This window comes from Sinocyclocheilus anshuiensis, unplaced genomic scaffold (assembly GCF_001515605.1).
Source record: "Sinocyclocheilus anshuiensis isolate Anshui unplaced genomic scaffold, SAMN03320099.WGS_v1.1 scaffold1037, whole genome shotgun sequence".
Lineage (NCBI taxonomy): Eukaryota > Metazoa > Chordata > Actinopteri > Cypriniformes > Cyprinidae > Sinocyclocheilus > Sinocyclocheilus anshuiensis.
In genome coordinates, this window is record NW_015555773.1 from 302601 (window position 1) to 329608 (window position 27008).

The 27008-nt window shown below is 36.2% G+C and overlaps 2 protein-coding genes across 3 annotated transcripts in view; both read right to left on the bottom strand.

Annotated features, from left to right (window-relative positions):
• LOC107674434 (serine/threonine-protein kinase 33-like) overlaps nucleotides 1-11105 on the bottom strand; it is a 29668-nt gene extending 18563 nt beyond the window's left edge. For both annotated transcript variants that reach the window (XM_016468406.1, XM_016468405.1), the window contains exons 1-2: nucleotides 11087-11105; nucleotides 10605-10789 (exon numbers count right to left, since the gene is read on the bottom strand). The gene's annotated coding sequence lies outside the window, so the exon portion shown is untranslated. The remainder of the gene's footprint in view (nucleotides 1-10604; nucleotides 10790-11086) is intronic.
• A 4943-nt stretch (nucleotides 11106-16048) lies between these two features.
• Nucleotides 16049-20158, bottom strand: LOC107674441 (ras-related and estrogen-regulated growth inhibitor-like protein). Its single transcript, XM_016468418.1, has 5 exons — nucleotides 20101-20158; nucleotides 19160-19216; nucleotides 17799-17872; nucleotides 17180-17328; nucleotides 16049-16405 (listed from the first exon to the last, which is right to left on the bottom strand). Exons 1-5 carry the CDS (start codon nucleotides 20150-20152, stop codon nucleotides 16126-16128), a joined length of 612 nt encoding a protein of 203 aa, XP_016323904.1. The 5' UTR covers nucleotides 20153-20158; the 3' UTR covers nucleotides 16049-16125.
• Between the last annotated feature and the right edge of the window lie 6850 nt (nucleotides 20159-27008).

The window sequence follows — 27008 nt, forward strand, 5'->3', positions numbered from 1 at the left end:
TTTTTTTCCCAAGATTTTTTAGTTTATGATTATTAATGTTGTTTAATATAGTTCATGTAATTAATTTGGGGCAGTTGCTAAATCAAGACCTATAAATATTTACATTGTTTTTGGTTTAGATATACTTAAATGTAATTCCCATTTTTCTTTATTTTATTTAATGTTATTCAAATAATTCTGCAACCCATATTTGTACAGACATCTCCTATATCTCTTCTCCATCATATGTCAGTCATCCACCCACTCTAAAGGAAGCATGTCTCTCATTCTTGTATTCTGTAATTTCCCCTGAAATGTTGTTTGAATAGTGTGACCCATAATGCGCTGCTCTCATCATACCTAGAATATTGACATTCTCAGTCTAACCACAAATGAAATGAATGTGCATCCTCCTTTTACAGCTCTTCATGTGGCATTATCTCTGCTTTCCTTCTGGAGTGGGGGCCTTATGTTTACAGAAGAGGCCCAAGATGTTCCTGTGCCTTGCCTAAGGCTGTTGATTTAAATCCAAATACCATTCTTCAGATACTTCTGACATTATATCATACAGACAGTCTGTGTTGTGCATCTGTTGAAGCAGGCTGGCGGAATGGTGTATGCCACCTTACATAAAGGATCCTTCAAATGCACAAGCAGTCAACAACGACACATGAGTGCAGCTGTGATGAGAGAGAATGCCAGGTTCATTCACTTACTGTAAATATGCAGCATCACTCAGTTAATTAGAATATGTGAACTATTGTAGGGTCGGTTTTAATAATAAAAATCTTTTACTCCTGCTCATGTCATTCCAAGCCCGTATGACATTCTTTCTTACGTGAGGCACCAAAGGAGATGTTTAGTAGAAAGTCCGAGCTGCTCTTTTCCATGCAATGAGAAGTGAATGGTGACCAAGGGCTGTCAAGCTCTGAAACAGACAAAAACACAATGTAAAAGCACCCTAAAAATAATTAGTAAAAAAAAATGTATGTAGAAACAGTTTTCACTCAGAAATTACTAGTAAATTTCACTAATAATTACAAAGAAACGACATTGAAATAAATGGGAAAATTTTAAGTAGAAATAGTATTTACTTATAAAACATACCCCGATAATCTTTGATTTATTTCTAACTTTGAAAAACATTTTTTTACAGTTATTGTGACTCGTTTGTATTTCAAGATTTCTGAAGTATTTGCGTGAGGAAAATGCAATTCTGTTGAAAAATATAAGTTGAATGGGTTTGGGGCGACGTGAGTAGATGATGATGTAGTGTTCCATCAATGTTATTTAGTGTTTCAGTTCAGGCAAAACTACAAAAGGTTAGTGAAAGCTTGATGGTTAAAGATCTGACCTGCTAACCCAAAGGTTGTAGGTTCAAAGCCCGCAAGGTGCGATGCATGAGCCAAGAGTTATGGCGATCACCTTTAGCCACTGTGTCCTTGAGCAAAATGCTTAACCCTTACTTTATTCTGGGGATTTGTTCCTGTTCTAAGCATGCTGGTAGTTCCTTTAGATAAGAAGGTGTCTGCCTAATGACAAATTGAATTTTAAGTACATTAGGTCCTTAAGTCAAGCCGGGTGGAAATCTCCTCATATGTGTTGAGGATGAGCTGTCACAGTTCAGTTCAGTCCCTCCAGCACATCCACTATGGTATGTATTGGCTACATGTTGAAACGGTGCCCTGTTTGCTCAAAGCATGCTCTGGAATGATTGTCCATTGAACAGATCATGAATTCAATGTTCATTTTCAGCACGGCACCTTAGAATATATTCTTGGAGTCTTTCCCTGCCAGTCGAGAGGATTGGTTTCCGCACCTGCAACTCATGTACAGTATCTATGAGAAAAGACACTGTATTGTGGTTCTAGAGTTTTATTTATTCAAATTTTAAAGTTCATAAAGTTTTTTTTTCAATTAATACTTTTTTCTACATATTTATACAGTATTTAATTTATTTGTAGTATCAGATGATTACTGTTAGGTGAGTAAAACATTCTAAACACATAATAAAAAATTTCTTATTCAGACATACTTATAAACTTCAGTAAGTGACTGCTAAAACTTTGCCATCCAAAACAGAGTTATTATAATTAAATAAACTAAAAATGAAAACCTTAAAGGAACACTCCACTATTTTTGAACATTTTCCAGCTCCCCTAGAGTTAAACAGTTGAGTTTACCGTTTTCGAATCCATTCAGCCGATCTCCGGGTCTGGCGGTAGCACTTTTAGCTGCAGCTTAGCATAGATCATTGAATCTGATTAGACCCTTAGCATCTCGCTCAAAAATGACCAAAGAGTTTCGATATTTTTTCTATTTATTATTATTTTTCCTTATCTATTACGCAGCGCCTGAAAATAGTCCCCAGCTAGGTAACTTCCAATAAGCCTATTTTCAGGCACTGCGTAATATCATTGCACCTGCTGCACCCATGGTACGGCAGCAAAGTTCTTTGATTATTACACCGGAATGAGAGTATAGTTCCTAGCCATATCAGCCTAAAAAATTGCAACTTTTCATTTTCCGTCGGTCTTAGTACACGATGTAACTACAGAAGAGTCCAGTTTTAAATAGGAAAAATATCGAAACTCTTTGGTCATTTTTGAGCGAGATGCTAACGGTCTAATCAGATTCAATGATCTATGCTAAGCTGTAGCTAAAAGTGCTACCGCCAGACCCGGAGATCCGCTGAATGGATTTGAAAACTGTTTAACTCTAGGGGAGTTGGAAAATGAGCCTATTTTCAAAAATAGTGTCGTGTTCCTTTAAGGAAGCAAGCAAGCACATCCTTATGAGCATTTACCATGGCATTGTTCTGATGATTGGCATGCATTACTGTCTTGTATGTAAAAACAATATAGCACTACCAATCAACTGGTAGTCAGAATGACTGCAAATCTTTTCAAATGAATGTTTCAAAGGCCTTCAGGAGGTATTTTCATTTAGGTTCCACCTCTGGAATTGGATGGTCGCAGAGGTGGTCATCTAGTATGACATTGTCATATGGGGTACAAATCACGTGTAAGTAAATTGGGCGGATAAGCACCAAAATTAAGATTATTCAGGATCAGCTTATGATCATAGCTAGGGCAATTACAACGGCTGCAATTTAATTAAATAAATATATGCTGCTTGTTTCAGAGCGAAGCACAGCATTGTGTTCTTTTATACATGAGCAGCTCATTATCTGGTGTTTTCAGTGTCTCAGAGCAGTTTGGTTCACAATAAATAAGTAGCATGCATAGACCTCCAGAGGGGCAGGAGAAAAATCGCATTAGCCAAAGCAAACAAACAATTTTGTTTAGTCATTTTTATTATTATTTTATTATTACAATATTATTAGTATCATAAGTGTTATTATTTTTCTTAAATACAATTTTTTTATTTTATAGTAAAATACTACAATAGTACTATTTCTTATTTTAATATATAAAATAAAGTATAATATAATATGTATAAATTACACAATATAATAAAATAGTACTATTTCTTTGTTTGTCTATCATTTTTATTTATTAATATAATAAACTTAACAACAACAATAGTAATAATTATTATTATTAATATAGTCATATTGATATATAATACATTTTTTTGTGATTATACATCAATATGACTAGGGTAAACGTACCTATTAAGCTCACGTACCCATTAAGCACACTTCCATATTTGAGCTCAGATTATAAAAAGACAAAATAATGTATTATCATACTTGATGTCTTAACCAATTGATGTGTCTGTTACTATATACCTCCTGTAATTTCAAGTCAATCAGATAATTGCACACCAAGATATGAGTATCCATGTGTTCACACTGTCTGGCGGTCATTTTGAAAGCTGTCTAAAAACTTTCACCAAAAGAGAAGCCCTTTAAATGTGCATTTTTAGACGTTTAAGCCTTTATTTTGGGTAAGTTTAACTACTTACTAGGGCTGCACGATAAATCGCATGCGATATTTAACGCGCATCTTATCAGTGAAGCCGGTTCTGTAATCAGCGGTAAATCCTTACTGTAAAATTAAGAGATCAATGTTTATACTTTAGCATTTTATAACCTGGAACTTGGCTGTAGGAAATACTTACAGTTAGATCCAAAAGATAGTTTTAACAACATAGCACAGATGCTACAGAACACAGTTAGCTGACTAGCTGTATAAGATTGTGTGCTACGCTAATATATTACTTCACAGGCTTTACTGGCTTGTACTTTTAAATCCATAATATTGTAAATTGACAGTTTATTGCTGGTCTGTGGTTTTACAGTGCTGTTATTTTTAAAGATTTCATATTGTAAGGTGAGCTTAAAGGGTGCACTACTATGAAATCACAGCTTTAGTGTGACATCAATAAGAAAAAGTATAATTTCATAGATATTGTTAATAATAGTTGTTCATAATAAAATATTTATAAACTTAATACATAACCTAGATTATTTATTTTGCGAAATCTTGTCATTTTAATATATATTACATAAAATATATTAAAAATTGTTGCTGCTCCAATTAAGCTCAGTGTGCTCTCTTTAAGCTCTTCCACATTGAACTATGAATATATAACTGATCAAATTGAATGTAGGGCTGCCACTAATGACTTTTTATTTCAATTAATCTGTCGACTAATTTATCGATTAATCGATTCATCTAAACTATTAATTTTCCACACAAAAAAATCAACAATTTTACTTAAGAATATTTTATGAAACTATATTTTATTAAACCAAATGAAATTCAAATTTCTATGAAATCCTTTTTTTAAAGAAGAAAAAAAAAGCTTAAAATCAATTAATTGGAGATGCCTTTGATTATTAACATTTAATGGAACCATTAAAATGGAATCCAGAAAATAATGGAAAACAGAATTTGGTAAAGATAAAACTGTAAAACTCAATTAATTAGACAGGCTTTTTGATTAATACAATTTAATTTAACCATTAAAACAGAGTATAGAAAAATTAAAATGGGGGAAAAAAAAGAATTTGGAAATAAAACGGATTTCATAGGGCCCTATAATTAATTAATTAATTTTTTGTGGTAATAAAAATAGATGTAAGTGAACAATAGCCTTTAAAATTTCTTAAAATACATATATAATAGCAATGAGGCAATAATAATTAGTTCAAATAAAGTATCAAAAGCAAGAAATCATATGGTTTTATTGAACAAAACTGTAACATTCCTTATTTTTTATAAACAATAGAGCTAATGTACATTACGCATTACAACAAATGACTGCAGAGGGCGCCAACGGCCTGATGATTATTTTTTACACATTGCTGTGCGATCTAATACTTGTTTAATATTGACCAAGCACCATTTAATTCAAATGTCCCCTTAATATTTAATATTTGGCCATTTCTTTAGGTCAGAAATGCTATAGCCACTGTAATTAAATGAATATGTGGACATCAAAACGTGTAAACTCAGAGTGAGGGTAATAATGTGTTTTATGGATTCTTGTCCGTGAAATGCGCCACTTCCGGTATTTCGCCGGTTAGTCGACGCCAGCAAAATGAAGTCGAGGATTTTAAAAAATCGAATAGTCGAATAAAAATTGTCGAATCACGACAGCCCTAATTGAATGCCTTTTGTTGCTTGATTTTAGTGTTGTTTTTTTGTGATTGACTTTGTACCTTCAAAAAAATATTTTTTCAATTATTCTTTAAAAAGGTTGTTTCAAATAAACAAGAATTTTTAATAAAACATGAAGTGAGCTTAATGGGAACAGGGGTGTGCTTAAAGGGTACAAAAATGTACCCATTAAGCACAGACAGACTTTTTGCAGTTAATGATGTATATCTTAATTGAAATGCTTTTGTCATTTAAAATAAAATTAAATATTTTTGTGTGAGAGATTAATATTTTATTTTAACATAACTTGTTATACTGAAACCAATATATTGTGCACTAAAAATGTCTCAATGTAGATTTTGGTGAGCTTAATAGGTACGTTTACCCTATAAAATATAAAATAACCTGAAGCTTTCTTTTTTAAAATCACATTTTAAATCCCAATCACAGTTTTTATCAGTAAAATGATGATTCGATTTTTCCCCCCAAATCATGCAGCCCTGTTCATACGTGATAACAAATGTTCCTAAGAAAGAGCCATACAACAGCTGACATGCTCCCTTGTGTAGCTGATGACTGAAGGGAGCTGGGATGAAGACGTCTGAATAAGGAGATACAAGCATATAAGTGGATAGTGTGACTGACAACCTGTCAACAAGTTACAGATTTTCTGAGAGCACTTGAAAGAAAATGTCTGTTCTTGGATGATGAGATACTATGTGCAAGCCTATAGTCTGACTAAGCAGTCTAAAGTAAAATAAAATAAAAAATAAATAAATAAATAAAACATGTTTATCTGTATAAAGACTATAAACTAACTCTGGACAGGAAGCCATTTCATTGGACACACTGTCTGGGCGAGAAACCTCACCAGACAGGTGCCAGAGTATAATATGTAGATTGCTGATGCCAAAGCACAGAGTACAGTGTCTGCTTCAGACAAAAAAATCCTACTTGATCTTACTATCAATATGTGACAGTGCACAGTCAGGAGAAACCTCAGTCTTACAGGCCAAGTGCTATTGCCTGCTGGGGTGGAAAATCAGTGAGAGCCTCAGCAACTAAAACCACCTGAGAAAGACCTGTCTCCTCTTACAGAGCAGACTCAAGCAGTGTCTACCACTGGGCACTCAAGTTACGCCTGGCATTGTGAAATAAAAGTCAGCCAGAGAAGCACAAAAGCCAACAGACTTGAGCGAAACCCCTGAGGCTATGTGACAGTGTAAAACCAGAAGTGCTCAGTGTGAAATCCAGATTAATCTACAGCACTTTACAATAACAATATTCTATAGGAATACAATCTGCTTGAATTACATAAGGGGCAGAGCAGTAAAGGTCGTAAGACGTTTTTAGGTTCCCAAAAAAACTTCCAGTAAGCAAATCCTAAAACAACCATTTTTAAAGGGGTCATATGATGCTGCTAAAAAGAACATTATTTTGTGTATTTGGTGTAATTAAATGTGTTTATGTGGTTTAAGTTTCAAAAAGCACATTATTTCCCACATACTGTACATTATTGTTTCTCCTCTATGCCCCGCCTTTCTGAAAGGCGTCGATTTTTACAAAGCTCATAACCACTGTATTTTTAAATTAACCCAATTTGTTGAGACAAACAACAACTACTTTTTGTTTTAACAGTCAAACACACAATAAAAAATAAACAAATATCTAATTTCTAATGTTTTATATGCCAATTAAATAGGTCTTAAGGAAACTTTTGGCTTGTCTCCCGAGGCCACAGGAGGGCGCCATTCACTCAGATTGTATTTAAAAAAATATGAGACTCAGTGAAAAGGAATAAACCTCCACAAATTCGCGACGTGTTTTCTAAAAGTTTAAACTCTTTTAATTGTACATGGCTTTCTATACATCTCTTGCGTGAGACGTACTATTTTTGCATTCAAATGCAAATGTTTATTTTAAATTAGACTATACATTCATTTTTTTATTCACAATCTCCTCATCACGGGCAGTCACAGCACTAATTTCAGCATGTGTTCATGTTTGTGTGTGCTGTCTGCGTCACTCAGAGCACGTGCCTATATCGTGCACTATATCGAACATTTTTTATATCGTTATCGAACAAGGTGTACCGTCGATAAATATCGATACCATTTTATCTCCCAGGCCTACCTTCTCTGTGAACAACTAACTAATCCACAAACATAAATAATGCCACTTATTTTTAATAAACAGTAGTTCTTTAAAAAAATCTCTTTCCTCTTTTGTTCTGCCGTATCACTTCTACACTAGCTATGTAGTATTTTGGTGTTGTGGCACTGCTATATATAGATTTTTTGTAAGGAAACTAAATTAAGTGAGAATGCATTGAATCGATAAAAAGTGACAAAGACTATTATAACGTTATAAAAGAGTTCGATCTCAAATAAATGTTATTCTTTTGAACTTTTTATTCATCACAGAATCCTGAACTTTTTTATCACGGATTCTACAAAAATATTAAGCAGCACAACTGTTTTTAGCAATAATAATAAGAAATGTTTCTTGAGCACCAAATGGACATATTAGAATAATATTTTCGCTTTCACAACGAAACAGCATCACACACCGCGGCCTTGAGTGAGCAGAGGCCAGAGGCCTAGAGTGAGCAGAGGCCAGCTTGAGTGAGCAGAGGCAGGCGGGCTTGAGAACGTCGCGCTGCCGGCGGATTCGACGAAGGAGCGTCCGGCGGGTTTGCGGCAACCAAATGTGACGACCCCAGGCTGGACTCCGCTTCGTCCACTTGTGAAAGCCGATCCAGCGATCCACAGCGTGAAGTTGATGTATTTTCTCAGCGACCAGCACGGATCAGCTCCAGGCATGATGAAGCGGATATCGTCCTCTTTTGGCAGCGCAAAGTTGATGTTTTTCCTCAGCGTCCAGCACGGATCAGCTCTAGGCATGACGACGCGGATATCGTTCTCTTTTGGAAGGCCAAACAAAGGTAGTTTCGCTTTCACAATGAAGCACACAGCATCTTCACGACATGGCGGCGGCGGCAACAACAATACTACAGCGAGAATAAAAGTTACGCCTTCTTTCTTTGCATGAACATTTGGGTGGCGTTATGCAAATCTTCCCACATAGTGACGTAGACAGGTGGGGGCGTGTTAGAACGAGCCGTTTTAGGTATGCGTGGTTGACTCTTAACTTTTATAAAGAATATCTCTTTGGATTTGAGACTTTAGTCTTTGCAACTTTACAGATCTTCTTTATGCACCAAGAGCTTGTAACACTCCAAAGAGAAAGGAAAAATTGAAATCGCATCATATGACCCCTTTAAAGGTTCTTCATGCAACCATATGCCAAGAAAGAACCTTTATTTGTATACAGAAAATATTTGACCAGTTCTGTTTATAAAACATTGTGGCTGTGTCCAAAACTGACCAAAGCTACCTTGCTTCTTTTTTATTCAATGACAGGCAGTATTTTGCATATGAATGTACCTTGAAAGGAAAATGGCTTCAGCCAGGCTTCCAAGGCACCCAAACATCATTTGCAACGTTCTAGAAGAAAATCAAATAGTGACAACTATTTTTATGTAACTACTTAAATATACTTATTTAGCTTTTATTTCTCGAAGTTCAATAAAATAAAAACATTGACATATAAATATATAAATAAATGAATTTACTCCTTTCAGTTGCTGTATCAGTTTTATTCTTTCCACCAACTGCCAACCCACACACCACATAGACTGGGATATCATAGGAAGCGATGGACACATCTACGCTTCAAAATCCAACCAGATAAGGCATTTTAATATACAGGATGTGATGTAAACAATGAATTCAGGCATGCCTTGATACTTTCCTATAGGCTACTGCCTGAGAAGGCAGCTTTTTTCAGCTTTCAGACACAGCCTATATGTCATGAGAATTTGATCTTATTTAATTTAAAGGGGTCATATGATGCGATTTCAATTTTTCCTTTCTCTTTGGAGTGTTACAAGCTCTTGGTGCATAAAGAAGATCTGATAATGTTCTTTTTAGCAGCATCATATGACCCCTTTAAAAAATATATATATTTTCCTATCTCATAAATTTGACCGTATTTGCTTATAGAATGATAGAATGACACTATACTAAATATTAGTTCATACCTCACTCTGCAACATAGACAAAGCCTATTTTGTAGGACAAAATGAGACCTGGCACAACCACGGCAACCAATATTCAGTAGCTTAAAGCCAATAATTATTTAACCCACGTGCAAGTAATTAACTCCATGTGACCTGTTCCAGCTAAATATAATTATCTGGCATAGAACCTGCATAATAATAGATGTTTTATTGCTCTCTTATGTTTCAAAACACCCACTATGCTTGTGTATGGAGTGGCTAGGTGACTATATCCTGAGTGTGCTAAAATCAAGTCCTTCTTTTTGAGCACTTCATTTTATAAACATAACTGCATATAGCCTACTTTTTAAATCTCGTGCAAGTAGCAATTAACTCCCTGTGACCTGTTCCAGCTAAATATAATTATCTGGCATAGAACCTGCATAATAATAGATGTTTTATTGCTCCCTTATATTTCAAAACACCCACTATGCTTGTGTATGGAGTGGCTAGGTGACTATATCCTGAGTGTGCTAAAATCAAGTCCTTCTTTTTGAGCACTTCATTTTATAAACATAACTGCATATAGCCTACTTCTCTTTCTGGCTTTTTAACAGAATAAAAAAAACGTATTTCTGTATTCTTTATTCTTCTAATTTCTCACGTCTAATGGATAACGTTAGTTATTAGCCAAGCAAAATTCCTCAAAAGTTGTTTTAGTCGTGTTGAGGTGCAAAAACAGAATTAAAGTAGCATAAAGCTTTCAGCATAATGGTTCTACTTACATTATGCGACTACAGAGACATCTTCATTGTATTTTCCGCGAGAAATGGTCGAGTTAGATTTATTTAGGTGCGATTTAGGAGATAGAAATTACACTGCCGCGCCGGACCTCGTTGCCATGGCAACATAGAGCGCTTGGCCAACTCGCGCTTCCTCTTCAGTGAAAGCTCACGAGACATGAAGACAACCCGCTTTTATAAATATACACTTACCTTTCATATGAGTTGTTGCGTTTGCGAAGGTGTTTTCCGCTGTTATGCCTCTTATAGGTCATCGAAATCCTTGATGCAAGAGAATTTCAGATGTGACACTTGCGGTTGTCCAAACTTTCCTCCCTCGAGAGGGAGGGAGGGCGAACTACGGTGTGGTGTGAGGGACATCCCCAACAACGAGACACCTGCACACTGCAGTTATGTGAAGAACAATTTCAGTAACTGGAAGCATGAATCCTATTGTTATAGGTTATTGTTGTCATGTCATGACCAGGGGTGTTTCTATAGCCTTTCATTAGTAGCCTACTTGGGCACAATAAGATAAATACTATTGTGCTGATTCTGAATGATTAACATATTCACGTGCCATGATATTTGCAAGATATATGCAATGTTTATGCAATATGCAATGCATTTTTTGGTACTTTAAGTTTAAGTACTTCCGTGTACTGTTTGTTATTTTCGTTTGAAAATGTCTTTACCTGGATGAGATGTTAGCACGCTGCACGAGCAGCCTAATAAATCTCCATCGCTGGCAGGATCTATCTGCAGATTTGATTAAAAAATATATATATTGTAGATAAATATTCCACTTCATCCAGTGTTGTTTTATAATAAGGACAAAACGATTCAGTGCGTCGAATGATTCTTACTGAATCGCGAACCGATTCCGACTGTTATGCTACAGTTCGAGCAGTTCATTGAAATTAACTGACTCAAATGAGTCATTCATTCCTGCTTCGGTATTCGGCCGTAATAATTCCGAACCACCACCAAAAACACTGGGCAGACGACATGATTGTCACGGAAAATGTCTCTAGGATCAGTATGCTGCTGCTGCATAGTCAGAGACGGATTTAGTAGTACAGTTTACTGAAGCACAGCAGAATATCACTGGGGCTTGTGCTACGCCCACTTAATAGGTATTGTGTTATATCGTGGCATAGCCTATTTAAAGACGTTTATTTTAATCTTGCTCGTGCTAAAGCTGAAATATCTGCAGGAAATTATTTAACTCGCTTTTGATTCAATTTAATATTTAAAAATGTGTGTGAATATTATGCTATATAAAGTACTGTTTTTAAATGCAATTTAAACAAAAACTTCCATAAGTCAAAAAGCTGGCACTGATCAGTCACAAAATGTGCTTCTCTTTTAGTTTTCGCTGGTTAAAACGGTTAGGAAGTACTAGGTGTTTGTCTCCATCTAGTGGATCATAAGCTCCTGTAAGGTTCATGACTTAAGTGGCATACTCTTCTGAAGAAATGCTTTTTTAAGTGAGAGCATACTGTATATTCGTTTCTCAGAGCTCATAAGGTGTTGCATAACATAATTTTTTTTACATTAAGTTCAATTTACATGATATGTACATTTTATAATAGGTCACTATGGTAAGAAAACTGCTTGTAAGAGTACACCAACAAATCTAGCTATAGGTGATTTAAAAAACAGGTATGGTATTAAAAACTGAAATGGCTGCATTGCCAATTAACTAATATAAATCAAAACAAAAGTTGCACTCATGTGAAAATAGAGTCAATTTAGACATGATTGAAAAATTAGATCAACACTTTGACACAGTAAGAGAAGATTCATTCCAAACATATCAGGTTGGTCAAAAGTTTACATCCCCCTTTCGGAATCTGCAAAATGTTAATTATTCTACCAAAATAAGAGGGATCATACAAAATACATGTTATTGTTTATTTAGTACTGACCTGAATAAGATATTTCACATAAAAGATGTTTACATATAGTCCACAAGAGAAAATAATAGGCTAGTTGAATATATAAAAATGACCCCATTCAAAAGTTTACATTGATTCTTAATACTGTTTTGTTACAGTACCTGAATGATCCACAGCTGTTTTTTTGTTTTTTGTTTAGGGATAATGTTCATGAGTCCCTTGTTTGTCCTGAACAGTTAAACTGCCTGATGTTCTTCAGAAAAATCCTCCAGGTCCCACAAATTCTTTGGTTTTGCAGAATATTTGTGTATTTGTTCCATCTTTTCACACTAAGGACAACTGAGGGACTCATATGCAGCTATTAAAGTCCCTCAGTTGTCCTCAGTGTGAAAAGATGGATGGCTGAAGAACAGCAGGCAGTTTAACTGTTCAGGACAAACAAGGGACTCATTAACAAACTATCACTAAACAAACAAACAAAAAACAAACAGCTGTGGATCATTCCGGTAACCACAGCATTAAAAATCATTGGGATGTAAACTTTTGAATGGGGTCATTTTTATAAATTCAACTAGCCTATTATTTTCTCTTGTGGACTATATGTAAACATCTTTTATGTGAAATATCTTATTCAGGTCAGTACTAAATAAACAATAACATGCATTTTGTATGATCCCTCTTATTTTGGTAAAATAATTAATATTTTGCCGATTCTGAAAGGGGAATGTAAACTTTTGACCTCAACTGTATGATAAGAGTGTCCAAGCAGACACATATTTTATTAACTATAAAAGAAATGTAACAATAATAAAAAAAGTAACTATTTTATTAGTAGGTTATTAGGTTAGTGAACATGTTACTACATTTAAAAAAAAATCAAGGTACACATTTTACTTTAGCTACAGTTATAAGAAAAGTTCTCTACAATATGAAGTGGAATTCTGCATTATAAAGCTGCACTTCAAACAAGTTACAATAATAGACAAACACAACCTGCTTAAGCTAATCACACAAACTACTGAACTTGACATGACATTACTGGTACCTAAACAATCAACTGAAAAGTAGAATCAGTATTGTATTTTGTAACTTTAGCAGCAGTAAATTCTGTTTACTTTGTCCTTCATCTGATAAGCAGCCTTGCACAAAAGAATGTTACCTCTTTTCTTCATGGACAACTTTAAATTTATTGATATTTCTGAGATTCTTTGAATTTCTTTGGAAGTCTTTCATGGCTTCTGCTGCTGTGTCCCATTACACTCCCCATTTCCCTATAGGTTGTGAATCAGTATATCGTGAACACAAATTCAGGCACTCGCAAGGGCCACTAAACATTGGGGCACTGATTGAAAACTGTTGAAAACACGCATAAATGTCACTGGTATTTATCAACAACATCACTGTATTATATTCCAGGACTAGTGCCCTTCTAGTATGATTTGTGTTGTTTAGCATGCGTCTTCACAGTAGCTGTTAAAGTACAGTGGCATGATGACATATCCACTCATCCACTATTTCTCTTGAATCGTGAGACATGAACCATGACAGTATATAAGCAGGGTATAAGTGATTTACAGTGCATTGTGGAACAATTTTGACAATGGGACAGCCCTAGAATTGTATTTTAATGCAACACAAGCTAACAAAAATATGCTCAAAGGACGTTTTGCAAACATTCCCATTAAGATATGAAAATGTTCTCTGAGCATTCGAAATGCCCAGTTTTTTTAAATGCTTTAAAAACTTTTTTTTGTTTTGTTATATGAACGGTAAGGGATCATTCCATTTTATAATTTTCCAAACATTATGGGCATATTATTTTTGAATGTTCTCTGAATATGCTGAAACAAGTAGCAACATTTTAAAAAATGTTAGATGAAAATCCAACTAAACATTTCCGAAATAAAACATTCCATGAATGATGTAGAAATAATGTTTTGAGAACATTAGTAAAGACCAGATAACTCTGAATGAACATTCTGTTAACATTACCGGAATAACTCTTTTTCATTACTTTGAGAGAAACTTGCTAGAACATTAAAGGGGTCATATGATGCGATTTCAATTTTTCCTTTCTCTTTGGAGTGTTACAAGCTCTTGGTGCATAAAGAAGATCTGTAAAGTTGCAAAGACTAAAGTCTCAAATCCAAAGAGATATTCTTTATAAAAGTTAAGAGTCAGCCACGCCTACCTAAAACGGCTCGTTCTAACACGTCCCCACATGTCTACGTCACGATGTGGGAAGATTTGCATAACGCCGCCCAAATGTTCACGCAAAGAAAGAAGGCGTAACTTTTATTCTCGCTGTAGTATTGTTGTTGCCGCCGCCATATGGTGAAGACTCTGTGTGTTTAGTTGTGAAAGCGAAACTACTTTGTTTGGCCTTCCAAAAGAGGACGATATCGCTTCGTCACCAAAGTTCTGATAACATTTCTTGTAAGCTTGTTTTACTTTGTTTTTGTGATTAACCTAAAGCAGAATGTGTTTTTACACAGGTCATTCCCAAGGGCCCACAAACCTCTTCTTGCAATGTACAGTACGGGAAAAGGCTGCAGTTCATTGTTTTTATTCAAAAAGAGGCCCTGAGAATGCTACGGAAGGAATGCGGGAGAGTTTTATTTTCATTCCTATGCCACGGGTTTTTGTTAGAAAGGTAATTTACCTGCATTTTACACTTCATCACAGTATCTCGATATATGAAATTCACTTCAACTTTGTTGTGCATTCCTTGATGCAAACTCGGTCTCATGCCATTAAAATATTTTCAGAGAGCAAGGGAAAGAATGTGTGCTACTCTTTCAAGAGAAAAGCAAAAGCTTCACGAATTTGCAAACATTCCCCATTCTTCTCAAAGATATTGAAAATATTATCAAGAGGTGTATATGTCAACAAAAATATGAATTTTAAGACAAAAGTAGCTTTGGGTTTTCTGACTCTTCTGAGTCAGATAAGAGAACAATCATAAAATAATAACGAAACATAAGGCAGAGATTTTTCTTTCTAAAGAAAAACACATTCCATAAATGTAACTCTTGAACTAAAATTATTTATGCAAATAAATGCAAAGATGGTAATGCGAACCGCAAAGTATGTGTCATTGGGATACTGTGTCAGCTACTGTAAACCAATAGTGTTATATACACACATGCCTTTATTTGTTTTAAAGGGGTGGTTGACTGCTTTTTTTATAGACTTGATTGTGTTTATGGGGTGCAGTCTAACATGTGTTAATGCTTCGTTTAAAAAAAAAACATAATTATTGTATTTTGTATACGTTATTGTATATAATTGTATTATTATAGTATTTTTCACATAATTTACCTTTATTCTATACCGCACTGTCCTTTCTCCAATAAACGTGCTGATGATTTCCTGGTTTTATGAACCACCCCTTTAACTGTTTATAACTAGTACCTCTTTACCCTTGCTAATTATACTCTATATCAGGGGCCTCATGTTGGAAAAGTCATGTAAATGAATAAATAATCTTGAGTAAAAAAAAAAATTAGTAAAAATACTTACTTCAGTTAATCATGAACACCTGGAAAAGTAATGGGACCGTCAAATAATGTTGACAATGGGGAGGGAGAAGGGGCTTCTCCCCCTTCTAAAAGTACCACTGAGAACCACTGCTCTATATGATGATCTTGGCTGCGTGGGATTTTTCATAGTGGTTTGAATTTGAATTTGCACTATGTATCAAACCATACTTCTATTCATACACATAAAACCTTTCCAAGGACATCAGGTTTAACAGGGACAAATCTCCATTACTGATTCAATGAAGACTGACTCATTGCTCTTTTCTGGGCTCTTTCATGTTCTGCACTCACTCAAACAGACTTTCTCCTCTTGCCAAAGACATTGTTAATGAGCTTGGCCATGGATTTGGAGCCACTGTACCGCCTGCGGTCGCCTCTATGCTTAAGCTGTTCCATCACATGGCGGATGAGCTTTGTGAAGAGGTTGGAGATCTCCAGGTAGTTCTCAGCTGCCGAAACCTCCTGGAAGAGGCATTTGTTCTCCTGGGCCAGAGAGCGGCCCTCCTCTTCACTCACTTGGCGGCTGTGGCATAAGTCCTGCTTGTTACCCACCAGGCAGATGGGAACCTCCCTATTGAAATTAAATCAGATTATTTGCTTTCAGGAGAAAATTGCTTTGTGATCCGAACATGGCCATATGATTTATTAAGTAAATTAAATAGTGGTTAGGAATACATTTATAATTACATTTATACATTTATAATCTAGTTTAATAATACTACGGCACATGTTCATACACTGAGATTCTTTTCTCACAGTGTGTGTCCTAATTGGAACAAGTGGAACAATTGACAAAGAAAAAAAAATCAAATGGTCACAATGTGGTTGGAAATTTGCTGCAAAGCTAAAACTTCATGTTACAAGAACAACCACTTGCTGCATTTTTTTGAAGTGTCAAATTTTAAGCCGGTTTTAAGGAACATGTTGGATTCTGACCACCCATGAGTGATCTCCTTGCCCATTTCAGAGTTCTAATGGACTCCAGATGCCCAGTCTTATGCTCACTTACTATTGTTTCAAAGGACTTTCAAATGACAAATAACCAGTGAAACCTAAACCATCCAGACTTTTAAATTTCTCTATAAATGTGATGGAATCAAATGGAAAGTTTTGGCCTGCTGGTCATAATACAGTTATCAAAACCATTGGAAACCGTGCGGACATGGACAGTTCTTTTGATTATTTGATGTGACCCAGTCTGTCCTTTACAGATGTGCACAGATCCAAGCAGGAAGCTTCCACTCTGTTCTGCAAATGGTCCTCATTAATTCATTAAAACTCCTTCGTCCTATTCCAGTCAACATCAGACAAAGGTCAAAAGGTCACTGGAGAGTCTCTGACTCACCCTTTACAGGTCTCTCGACGACTCTCTTTGATCTGCGCCAGGATGTTTTTGGCATTTAGGAAGGACGTACGGTCACTGATGGTGTACACCACCACAAAGCCATCAGCCCAGTCCAGTGGTTCCTCTAGGATACATTTGCTTTCTTCACTCTGCCAGGGGGTGGGGGGCACACAGTCAAAAACACATGCTCATGCAAAGTCCCGTCTGACAAAATGGAATAGCGGATTGTTGTTTCATTTGTTTAGAGTTGACTAGATCTCTACCAGAAGTTTTTGTTTTGGATGCAGTGATTGACTGCCAGTGTTGGCTGTATGCACACAGGCATTTAGTTACAGGGTAGAAAGGTGTCCATCTCATGAATTCAGTTTTGGAAATCAAAGTAAAACAACAACTGGCGAAGTAAAAGTTCCCAGATGCAGCAGCTGTAAGACATGAGGCTCAGTTTTCAAAGGCTCTTCACTGTATACTCTGCTTCAGGGAAAGATCATAAATCCCATCAGAGCACAACATGCATTTCCCATAAGAAGCAGTTATATCTGAGCATGTCGCCCTATGGCAGTGTTTGTATGAACGCTAGCCATGAGCTCAGGGTAGCCGTTATGAAAGAATAAACACATACCTGTGAGCATGGATCAAAGACTTCCAAGTTCAACTGTCTTCCATCAATGGAGAGCCTTTTATGGTATAAGGAGTCTGCAAAAAATTATGTTGGATAAAAACCTTGGTATTAAAACAAACGTGCACATCATAAAATCGGACCCCTGAAATCAAGGTAGACTGTTAGATGCTCATATAAAATTCAAGGGAATAAAAGAAGAGACTGAGTACATGTGATGTGATACACATGTAGTTGTATCAGAGGTGCAGTGATTACTGGGAGCCTCAAAAATCCATGGCATGATTGGAAGGAACGGACTTTTAGGAACTAGACAACAGGAAAACATACACCAGCCCTGCTTGTACACAGAGTGTGGCCTTTTAAAAATCAATGTAAACATTCATTATTTAGAGATGAAAATTGTGTCATCATTTACTCAGCCTAATGTCTTTCCTGTATGGTTTTCTCCTGTGGAACACAGAAGTAGATATTATGAAGAATATTTTTACATCTTTGTCCATATAATGAAAGCTTAAGGAGTAAAAACAAAATTGAACCCTATTGACTTTGATTGAATGGGGGGAAAAACATATATTTTTCAAAATATCTTCTTTTGTGTTCAATAAATAAAGTCATAAAGGTTTGGAAAGACATGAGGTCAATTATGACAGCATTTTTACTATCCCTGTAAAGCTCATTAAATCAAAAATAAATACACTGTCAAAATGTATGATAAAAAAGCAGCTGTGGTTGCCAGAAATTCACTGTAAAAAATGCAGACAATTACAGGATGGCATTATCATGCCTGTATATTTTACAAATTATAAATGTACATTACAAATCAGTTATGTTACCAAACTACTACAAGTACCAAAATTTGCTTTGTACCTTAAAATGTATTGATAACCACCGTAATAATATAGGTGTTAAAAGAGAAAGCAACATGATGAATCAGTTAATTGTAAACAGTCATTGTAAATATGGTGTATATAGAACAAAACACCATTAGAATAACACATGACACTAAAACAACAATTTGTATTTTTCTATAAAAAAAATGAAAAAACTATTTTACACTGTACTCTTAGAGAGTTCTCACTTTTTTTGCAAAAAGCTTTGTATAAATTTATTATTTTTAGTCATTTTAATCCTTTTACTCATTTCACTCAGATCAGTTGCATCCTTATTTCCAATTGTATGTAAAGGACATCCTCTTGCCTAAGCTTGCAGTTGTGTTTTTCATCTATTAAATGAACAATAAAGCTGTGTTATGTGAATTACAGCATTTAATAATATTCCACACATAATGGCAGATAAAACCCATGAACACATGAGTAAAGTTCTGGCTGTGTTATTAAATGTGCATGTGAGACTGTACTTACTGGTATTTGATGCATATTCTCCTATGAATCGCTTGGTCAAGAATCTCACCAAAACCGCTGAGGACAAGAGAGAGGAGATGATTGATTAGTCACTTATTGAGATTGATCATCCTAAGCCTTGATGTAAATGACTCGTATGACAGCTTAAAATAAGTAGAGAGGGCACAAGGTCAAAGTCCAGCCCCTCATCAAAGACCTGGCCAGTCTACAGTGAACGCTGGTGCATATTTGGCACAGGAAAAACTTACATTTTCTCCATGAGCACACTACCTGGTCTATATTAAATATTTGAGCCATGAAGCTATGCTGGCTCATTGACTCATTGAAATCGGGGCTTGAGTTTCCATGCATAAATGCGCACTCAGTGGCTGCTTTCAATCCCTCTACCCAAATATAAACCATTAAGCAGTCAGGATTCAACTCGTATTCCTCTCAAATGTGCAACAATAGACCCCTCCTTGTTGTTCAGTTCTGTCTTCACCCTGGTCATTTGGATCCCCGCTAAACTAGAGTTTCGCTCTCAGGGGACATAGCGTCATCATTTCCCAAACACTTAATAGTCATTAGCACAGGTATGCAGCCTGAAGGGCTAAATGTTCCTATGCTTCTGAGTGGAACAAAAAATAATCTTTCCCCAGTTTCAGCAATTACTTGCCTCTCACAACCATCTATTTTAATTTCCCTCTGAGATGACTTGCATAACCATGACCTCACTACTGATCTGTTCCAATATACAAAGTGCTTTCAGTGTTTGTAGAGGGCAGACACAATGTCTCACACATTACTACACAGCTCACACATGGATGATTTCCAACTGAAAATGTGAGGACCATGCAACCGGCACATGGGTTAAAGAGTGCTGTAAAGTTTTAGTTAATCTTAAAGACAGATATATGCATATAAACTGTACAGACTACATAGAGTATAAGATGAGTACTCACCAGATTTGCCTGCTCCCTCACTGCCCAGCAGGGCCAGTTTGATGTCATTCATTGTTGTAGATGGTGGCCTGTGTTTGCTGTGCTTCTCTGTGTCCAAGTAGTTTGACGGTCCCAGTCACAACTCTTTACTATTTACTCTGCTCAGTGAAGTGGTGCCACACTCCCTCTCTCTCTATCTCTCTTACTCTCTTTCTGTAAAACATGCAGACATTCCTTTCTTCCATCTCTCCTCCCACTACTCACAGAGAGCTGAGCTGCCACAAGGTCAATTCAACATCCCTTCGACACTTAAAAGTTGTTCAGATAAGTGGAGTTAAATTTAAACCTAAGTGCTTTGTGATCTGATTTTGATCAGAAATTCTGATTTAGATTTAAGCAAAATTAAACAAAATTGAATCTTTGTTCACAGTCCAAACATGCTGCTGGAACTATTTAGTGACTCGTTTTGCAAGATACATCACTGCGCAAGTAGGTGGCGAAAAGTAATTACCTTTATGAATGAGTCTTTGAATCTTTGACTCATCGAATCATGTTACTCAGAGACTCGCAACGGCTCTACTCTGTGACTGCCAATAATTGTCTATCTATTTTGCTCTGTCAATGAAAATAATCACAAACAAACCCACAGCATGTGCTTCTCAGAGCACGTGTATCACTTCAGACTCCTTTGTGAATGTCATGTCGTTATAGTGCTGAGTGTTATAACCGTATTTGTGTTTGTACATTAAGTATTTTTTTAACTGATCAGCGCCGCGCTTGTGAGATTATTTCACACCGTTCGGTCGCGTGGCTCGGTCAATTGATCCGCGCTGATGACAGGTCATTTGGCTTCCCATATGTATGGCTAAACAGGTTCTCTCGCCCTCAGTTATGTTGCTTCTACCTGCTGTTTATTGCTGTAGATATGCAATGCAAAGAGACGTATACGCGTCGCCCTCTTCTGGAGACATTTGCTCATTTACATTTAAAGCGATACACTCCAAACAGCTCTTTTTTAGACACACCCCAAAAATGACATTTTCCAGCTGTTATAATAAATGATCTGTTGGGTATTTTGGGCTGAAACTTCACAGACACATTCTGGAGACACGCAAGACCAATATTACATCTTGTAAAAAGGGGCATAATCAGTGCCCTTTAAAGACTAATTTGATTAAAGACTAACCAACTAATTCTCTTGTCGCCACCTATGGAAAGAGTCAGTGAAAATCCCCACCACAGAAACTACTGGTTATAAAACAAAACAAAACAAAATAATTTATCTTAAACATTATAGAATACCTCAGTTTAGAAGACCTGAGTTTATTTATATAGTGTAATATAATCAGGAATCAAGTCATGCTGAGATTCCAGAACATACTTGCATACACTTCTGATTGCTTGTAGGCTCTCAGAAATAAAGGTACAAAAGCCATTACCAGAGTGGTACCTTTTTAAAAGGTACAAATATGTATCATTTAGGTACTAATATGCATCCTTTAGGGGTAAATGTGCAAAGGTGTACCTTTTGTAAGGGTGCCGTGCCAGTGACAGTTTTTGTACCTTTTTTTCTGATAGTGTATATAACCTCTAAAGCAAGTCCCTAATATGAAGTATAAGTATACACAGTCTTACTGAAATTGAAGTTTGGGTCAGGTATTTAAAGTGGTTGGCAAAGCTGTCTCACATCAAATATGCTGTCTCTCAGTTATCTGGGCAAACATGTTAGCCCCAACAGCAAAGTTCACAGTGCCAACATACAACTCGGCCAAGAACGTCAGCCATATTTTGATTGTAGGGATCAATTCCTTTTAAAGTGGAGAGCAACAATCAATTTTCCCTCTTTTCCAGAACAGTTCCAAAAATTGAAAGACGTTCAGCCATCCAAACTTCAATTTCATGGGCTGCTACACTGGTCAGGGAGTCTTTTTTCCGCAGACCTTTTTTTCTGTCTCAGTCTTTTCATTCTTCAGCTGAGTTCACCCCGGTGTCCCATTATTATTCTGTTATGTTTCATTTGATTTTTGTCGTCTGAGGACTCACAGACACTTTAGAAATACAAAAGCTTAAAATGTGCCCGGCACCACAAATATGTGGCACATATCAGGCTTTGTTCATTTCACTACTGAGTATATCACTTTAGACAGAGTGGAATTTCATCAAATTACAGCTATAAACAAATTTTGTGGAATCAGTGAGGCTTAAAACAGAATATCACTCAAGTCACTCAAGTTAAAAAGCTCGCAAAGACCTCAAAACAAGCAATAACTGACAGAAAAAAACATGATTACGAAACAGAAGAATGCTATACATCACTTAAATATATATAAAAGGCAAACTCTAAACTGACCAAACAGCACACAGATGTGAACCAAGCACGGATGCATTTGTTAGGGCTATATACTTTCTCATTTGCGAAGCCCTAAATATTGTTTCTATTAGACTGCAACATGTTATGAAGTCTGCCGTTTATTTAATTGCAATTCGTTCTGTATTTTCGTAATTATCTACATGTTTCAAATGCAGTTGCATGTCTAATCACAATCAAAGTATTTCCAAAGGCACACACAAAAGAATGGCCAAAAATTGCCCATTAAACTACAAGAAATCATGACCTCCTTTAGGAGTCGTTATAAATGAGTACTCAAAGCTGAAGGGGGGGGGGATGAGGCCAGCTGTATCTCATGAGAAGAAGAGGAAAGGGGGATTTAAAAGCTGCCAGTAGAGTTATTGCATCATGTCTGTGTTTAGTGCGGCCTTGTGGGGGCTCTGCTCTTATCCCCCATCTTTAAGAAGGCAATCAGGGGTGTAATCTCCTGCAAGAGACCCAGCCCAGACACTGATCTGATTTAAGTGTCATCAGGAAGCTGTCAGTTAACATGAGCCAGGAAGTGTCTGCTGGGGTTAAGAATTACAGTACCTTTCCAGGGAAACTCAATTTGTAAAGGAAAAAAATCCGATATTACTGTAGAAAGACGATCACCCTTTTAGATGGCATCAAAGCTCACTTAATATCTTTTTATCTGAAGGAATTGTTAAAGGAAGACTGTCCAAAATGAAAGCCTGTGAGATTACAGCAAGAAACAAATTGTTCATCTGTGTTTAGTATTTCTGCCAAACATGGCACATTGTAAACTGTGCCAACGTGCAATTCTAAGAATTGTTTGATGCTTTATTAACATTTTTGGCCTTGAATTTAAACAAAAATAACAGTTTGTTGATTTTTTGAACTTAAGTTATTGTCTATGCTAAGTGTTTTTTGAAGACATCGCTAAAGAAAAATGCTATCTTAAAAAAGCAACACGTAAGTAATTAATCAAACTGATGTCATACAAAGCAACAGTCTTGATTGCAGAATCTTTATCTTGCAATATTAAACCAAAACAGTGTCCTGTTACCCTTGTGCAGAAGACATATGCATTTTGTTTTCACATATCAAACACAAAGTGGAAAAACTTCATAGTGATTTAGAGTGGCAGGGTGGAGATGTCATCCAAACGTTTTTCACTTGTAATGAAATTATCCAGGGCCCTCTTCTTGGCTTATGGCCTCCGTGCTGTTGGATGACCAGACTTTATTAATCTGTCAGAACTCCACATGCAACAATATAGCCTCAAGAATCTCAGGGAGTTCTAGTGAGTTTCTGCTCTACGGGAAAAAGCCCTCACAATACTTATTACAGTGTTCACATGCTCACACAAGGAACACCAATGAGTCACACACTCAACACTGCAGTTCTGTGACTCTCATGCATTTAGAGCTGTATTTCCACAAGTAGTGCTTTAAAAGGTGACATGATGTTTTAATCAGTTCTCTGCAAGTAAAATTAAATTAGAAAATGTAGTTGGAACAGACCTGTTTTCAGATGAGGCCTAGTGTTTTTGTACCACTTGCCAGGCTGAGTCATAAGTGTGTCAGAGCTATTTGAACCCCTAAATGGACCATTTACTTCAAACGGAATTACACACAAAAAATCTAGGGCTATTTGATGCTGAACTTGTTAAAAAGTTGAATGAGTATGTTTATATGCCTATCTAGGGTTTTAGAAACGTTTCAGTCTGTTAACCCATCCAACTCTTAAAAAAAAATCAGTAATACATTCTGAAAAATCTATTTTACAATAAAGGTGCTTTGTGTATATATGGTTTTGTGTATGTACCTTTAGGGTTTTTAAGCGTTTAAAAGTTGCATGTCTACCTGAGCTAATGTCAGTTTCCTTCAATTGTAAATGTCACAGGAAAATTAATGATGCAGTAGGGTTTGTTGACAGTAAAGGTATTTAAAATTATATTGAAAATTTCCAGATGTAGTTTTAACCTCTTATTTTGTACATTTCAATCAAAGCTAGAAGTTACAGTTGTTTTTGGAAAAGCAATTACTTGCATGATTAATTTGTGATAAAATTAGTTTACGTCTGGACGGCAATTTGGTGATAATGCTAGAAAGGCTTTCAGGAAAAAAAGCACTCGTATATTTTGCAATGTCTTAAAGGTTCAATCGGCAATGTTTCATCCATAACTGTATATTTAAACATGGTTCATTTCAAGTCTGATTTTAAAACCATTAGGGAAAAGCAATGTTGTTTGTGTAGCAGAAGGAAACATCGAAGTCTGAATCGCATATTTACACCATACAGTATATATATTTTAAGACTAAATACAATCCAGCTAAAGATAATAAATAGTAAATAGCATTAGAAGAGGACTTAACATGATCTGCACAGCAATTTCTGCAATTAAGACCAGTATTACAAATTTCAGAAGACATACAAATATCAAACCTGTTTGTGAACCACATGGAGGAACATGCTGGACTAAAAAGTGTTCCATCCACCTGTGAATATATATATCACATTTGTGTAGCAACCGCCTAATATTATCCTTCTTCAATTCTAAAAAGGGTTCATGGGTTTCAGTCACATTACGCACATCCTCCTGCCCAGTGCTTACTTTGTAAATGAATAATTGCTGGATCCAAAAAAGCAATTAAAAGGCGCTGTGACCGACACTGAAAATACAACTTAAAGGGGTCATATGATGCTGCTAAAAAGAACATTATTTTGTGTATTTGGTGTAATGAAATGTGTTTATGCGGTCCGGAACATTCAATGACATCACTAAACGGTGATGCCACAATTATAAGAGAGCATCGTCCACAAGTTTCTGCATTAACCTAACTAGGGCACAGCTTCAAACCCTGGGTCAAAAATGGGTTGCCAGGATGATTTTAGGAAAATGTATATCTAAGATACATTGAAAATAACAAAATTTGTTTTCATAAAAATAAAATTCAATCATAGTATAGGTATAAATATGCAAAAAATATCTGACTTAAGTAACAGTTTTAATTAAATGCACTTGCTTTATTTTACAAAATCACAAATGTTTAGTTGTTATTTTGAGTGTGCAAAAATAAAAGTAAACACTTTGTGCTTTCGAATTTATGTCTAAAGGCCCTTTCACACGGTACGCGGCAGTCGCGAGTGTCTAGTTCATTCTCAATGGGAGACATGCGGAAAGCGACAAAACGCGGGCGGTTTCGCTGGCGGCGCGGAGGCGGAGCGCAAGTGGTGCTTGTGCACCCAAAATCCTGCCGCGTCCACGGGCACGGCACTTCTATTTTATCTTTTCGTGAGAGGCAGCGGCAGCCGCGTCGGTTTCAACCAATCAGTAAACAGATTACTAACAACCATGACCACATCAATAAGATTTTTTTTTTTTTTTTTTTTGGCATTTCCAGCAAAGCCCTGCGCCTGGGATGAATTGTTTAGGCTCAATTAATCTTCTCAATTTTCCTTTAAAATTATATTTCATTCACATTTTTACTTCAATCATGACTTCACAGATAATAATGCGCTTTAGGCAAATCATCAAAAACAACTTCACTTGTGACAAAAAAAAAGAGACAACAATTAATGACAGAATGACACAGACACAAATTTCCGTTATGTTTTATTTAGTTTTTGGTAAATGCAAATGTAATGTTGACCATTGTAGCTATGGTTACCTCTCCGAAACCGCAAAGCGACCACTGCCTGAACTGCACAAAACGCTTCCACTACAAGAGAAAGCGGCAGCCGCGCGGCGATTCCACCGCTTGCCGCGTGACGCGTCCCGTGTGAAAGGGCCTTTACTCTTATCCAGTGTTGGGGAGTAACTAGTTACATGTAACAGCGTTACGTAATTTAATTACAAAATAAATGTAACTAATCAGTTACAGTTACTAAGAAATTTTTTTATTAAATTAGTTACTCATGAAAATGTTAACGATTACAAAGGGGGTTACATTTGAATATTTACACACATCCACATGCAGATTTAATTGATTTCTTTCCCAAATTGCTCTGACTACTCTAAAATATGAGACATACGGCCTTATGATTTCCGCGATGCAGAAAACACAGACTGGTTGGAATTCCTATAACGCGGAATGTCACGGAATATGCAACATTTGGACAAATAAATCAAAAGTAGGTTAGTACACTTGAATCAAGACGCGATATGGACTAGGGACTGTAAATATTCAGCAGCAAAAAGACAATATATGAATCCTGCACGTTCTGTGTGTCTCTGTGGAAATCAGGCGCGGACTGGTCATCGGGAGAACCGGGACAATTCCCGGTGGCTTGGCAGCTGATTTTGCCCGCTTTTTAAATATTATTGTTATTATATAATTGCCTGCCGAATGTACTAAAGCGATTGTTTCCGAATTCTACATTCGATAATAAATCCCTAATAAATCATGAATTGGTTAGTTGTGATTGGGAATGCACTTCGGCTCGCGCGCGCTCCGCGCCTCCGCCAAACGGTTTAGATCAGAGTAATCAATGCAAGAGAATTGAGTGGACTGTATAAGCGCACAGGTGGAGCAAAGAAGCAAAATTACTGTTCAGGATTTCAAGTGCAGGTCAGTTTCATCTGTAAATATGC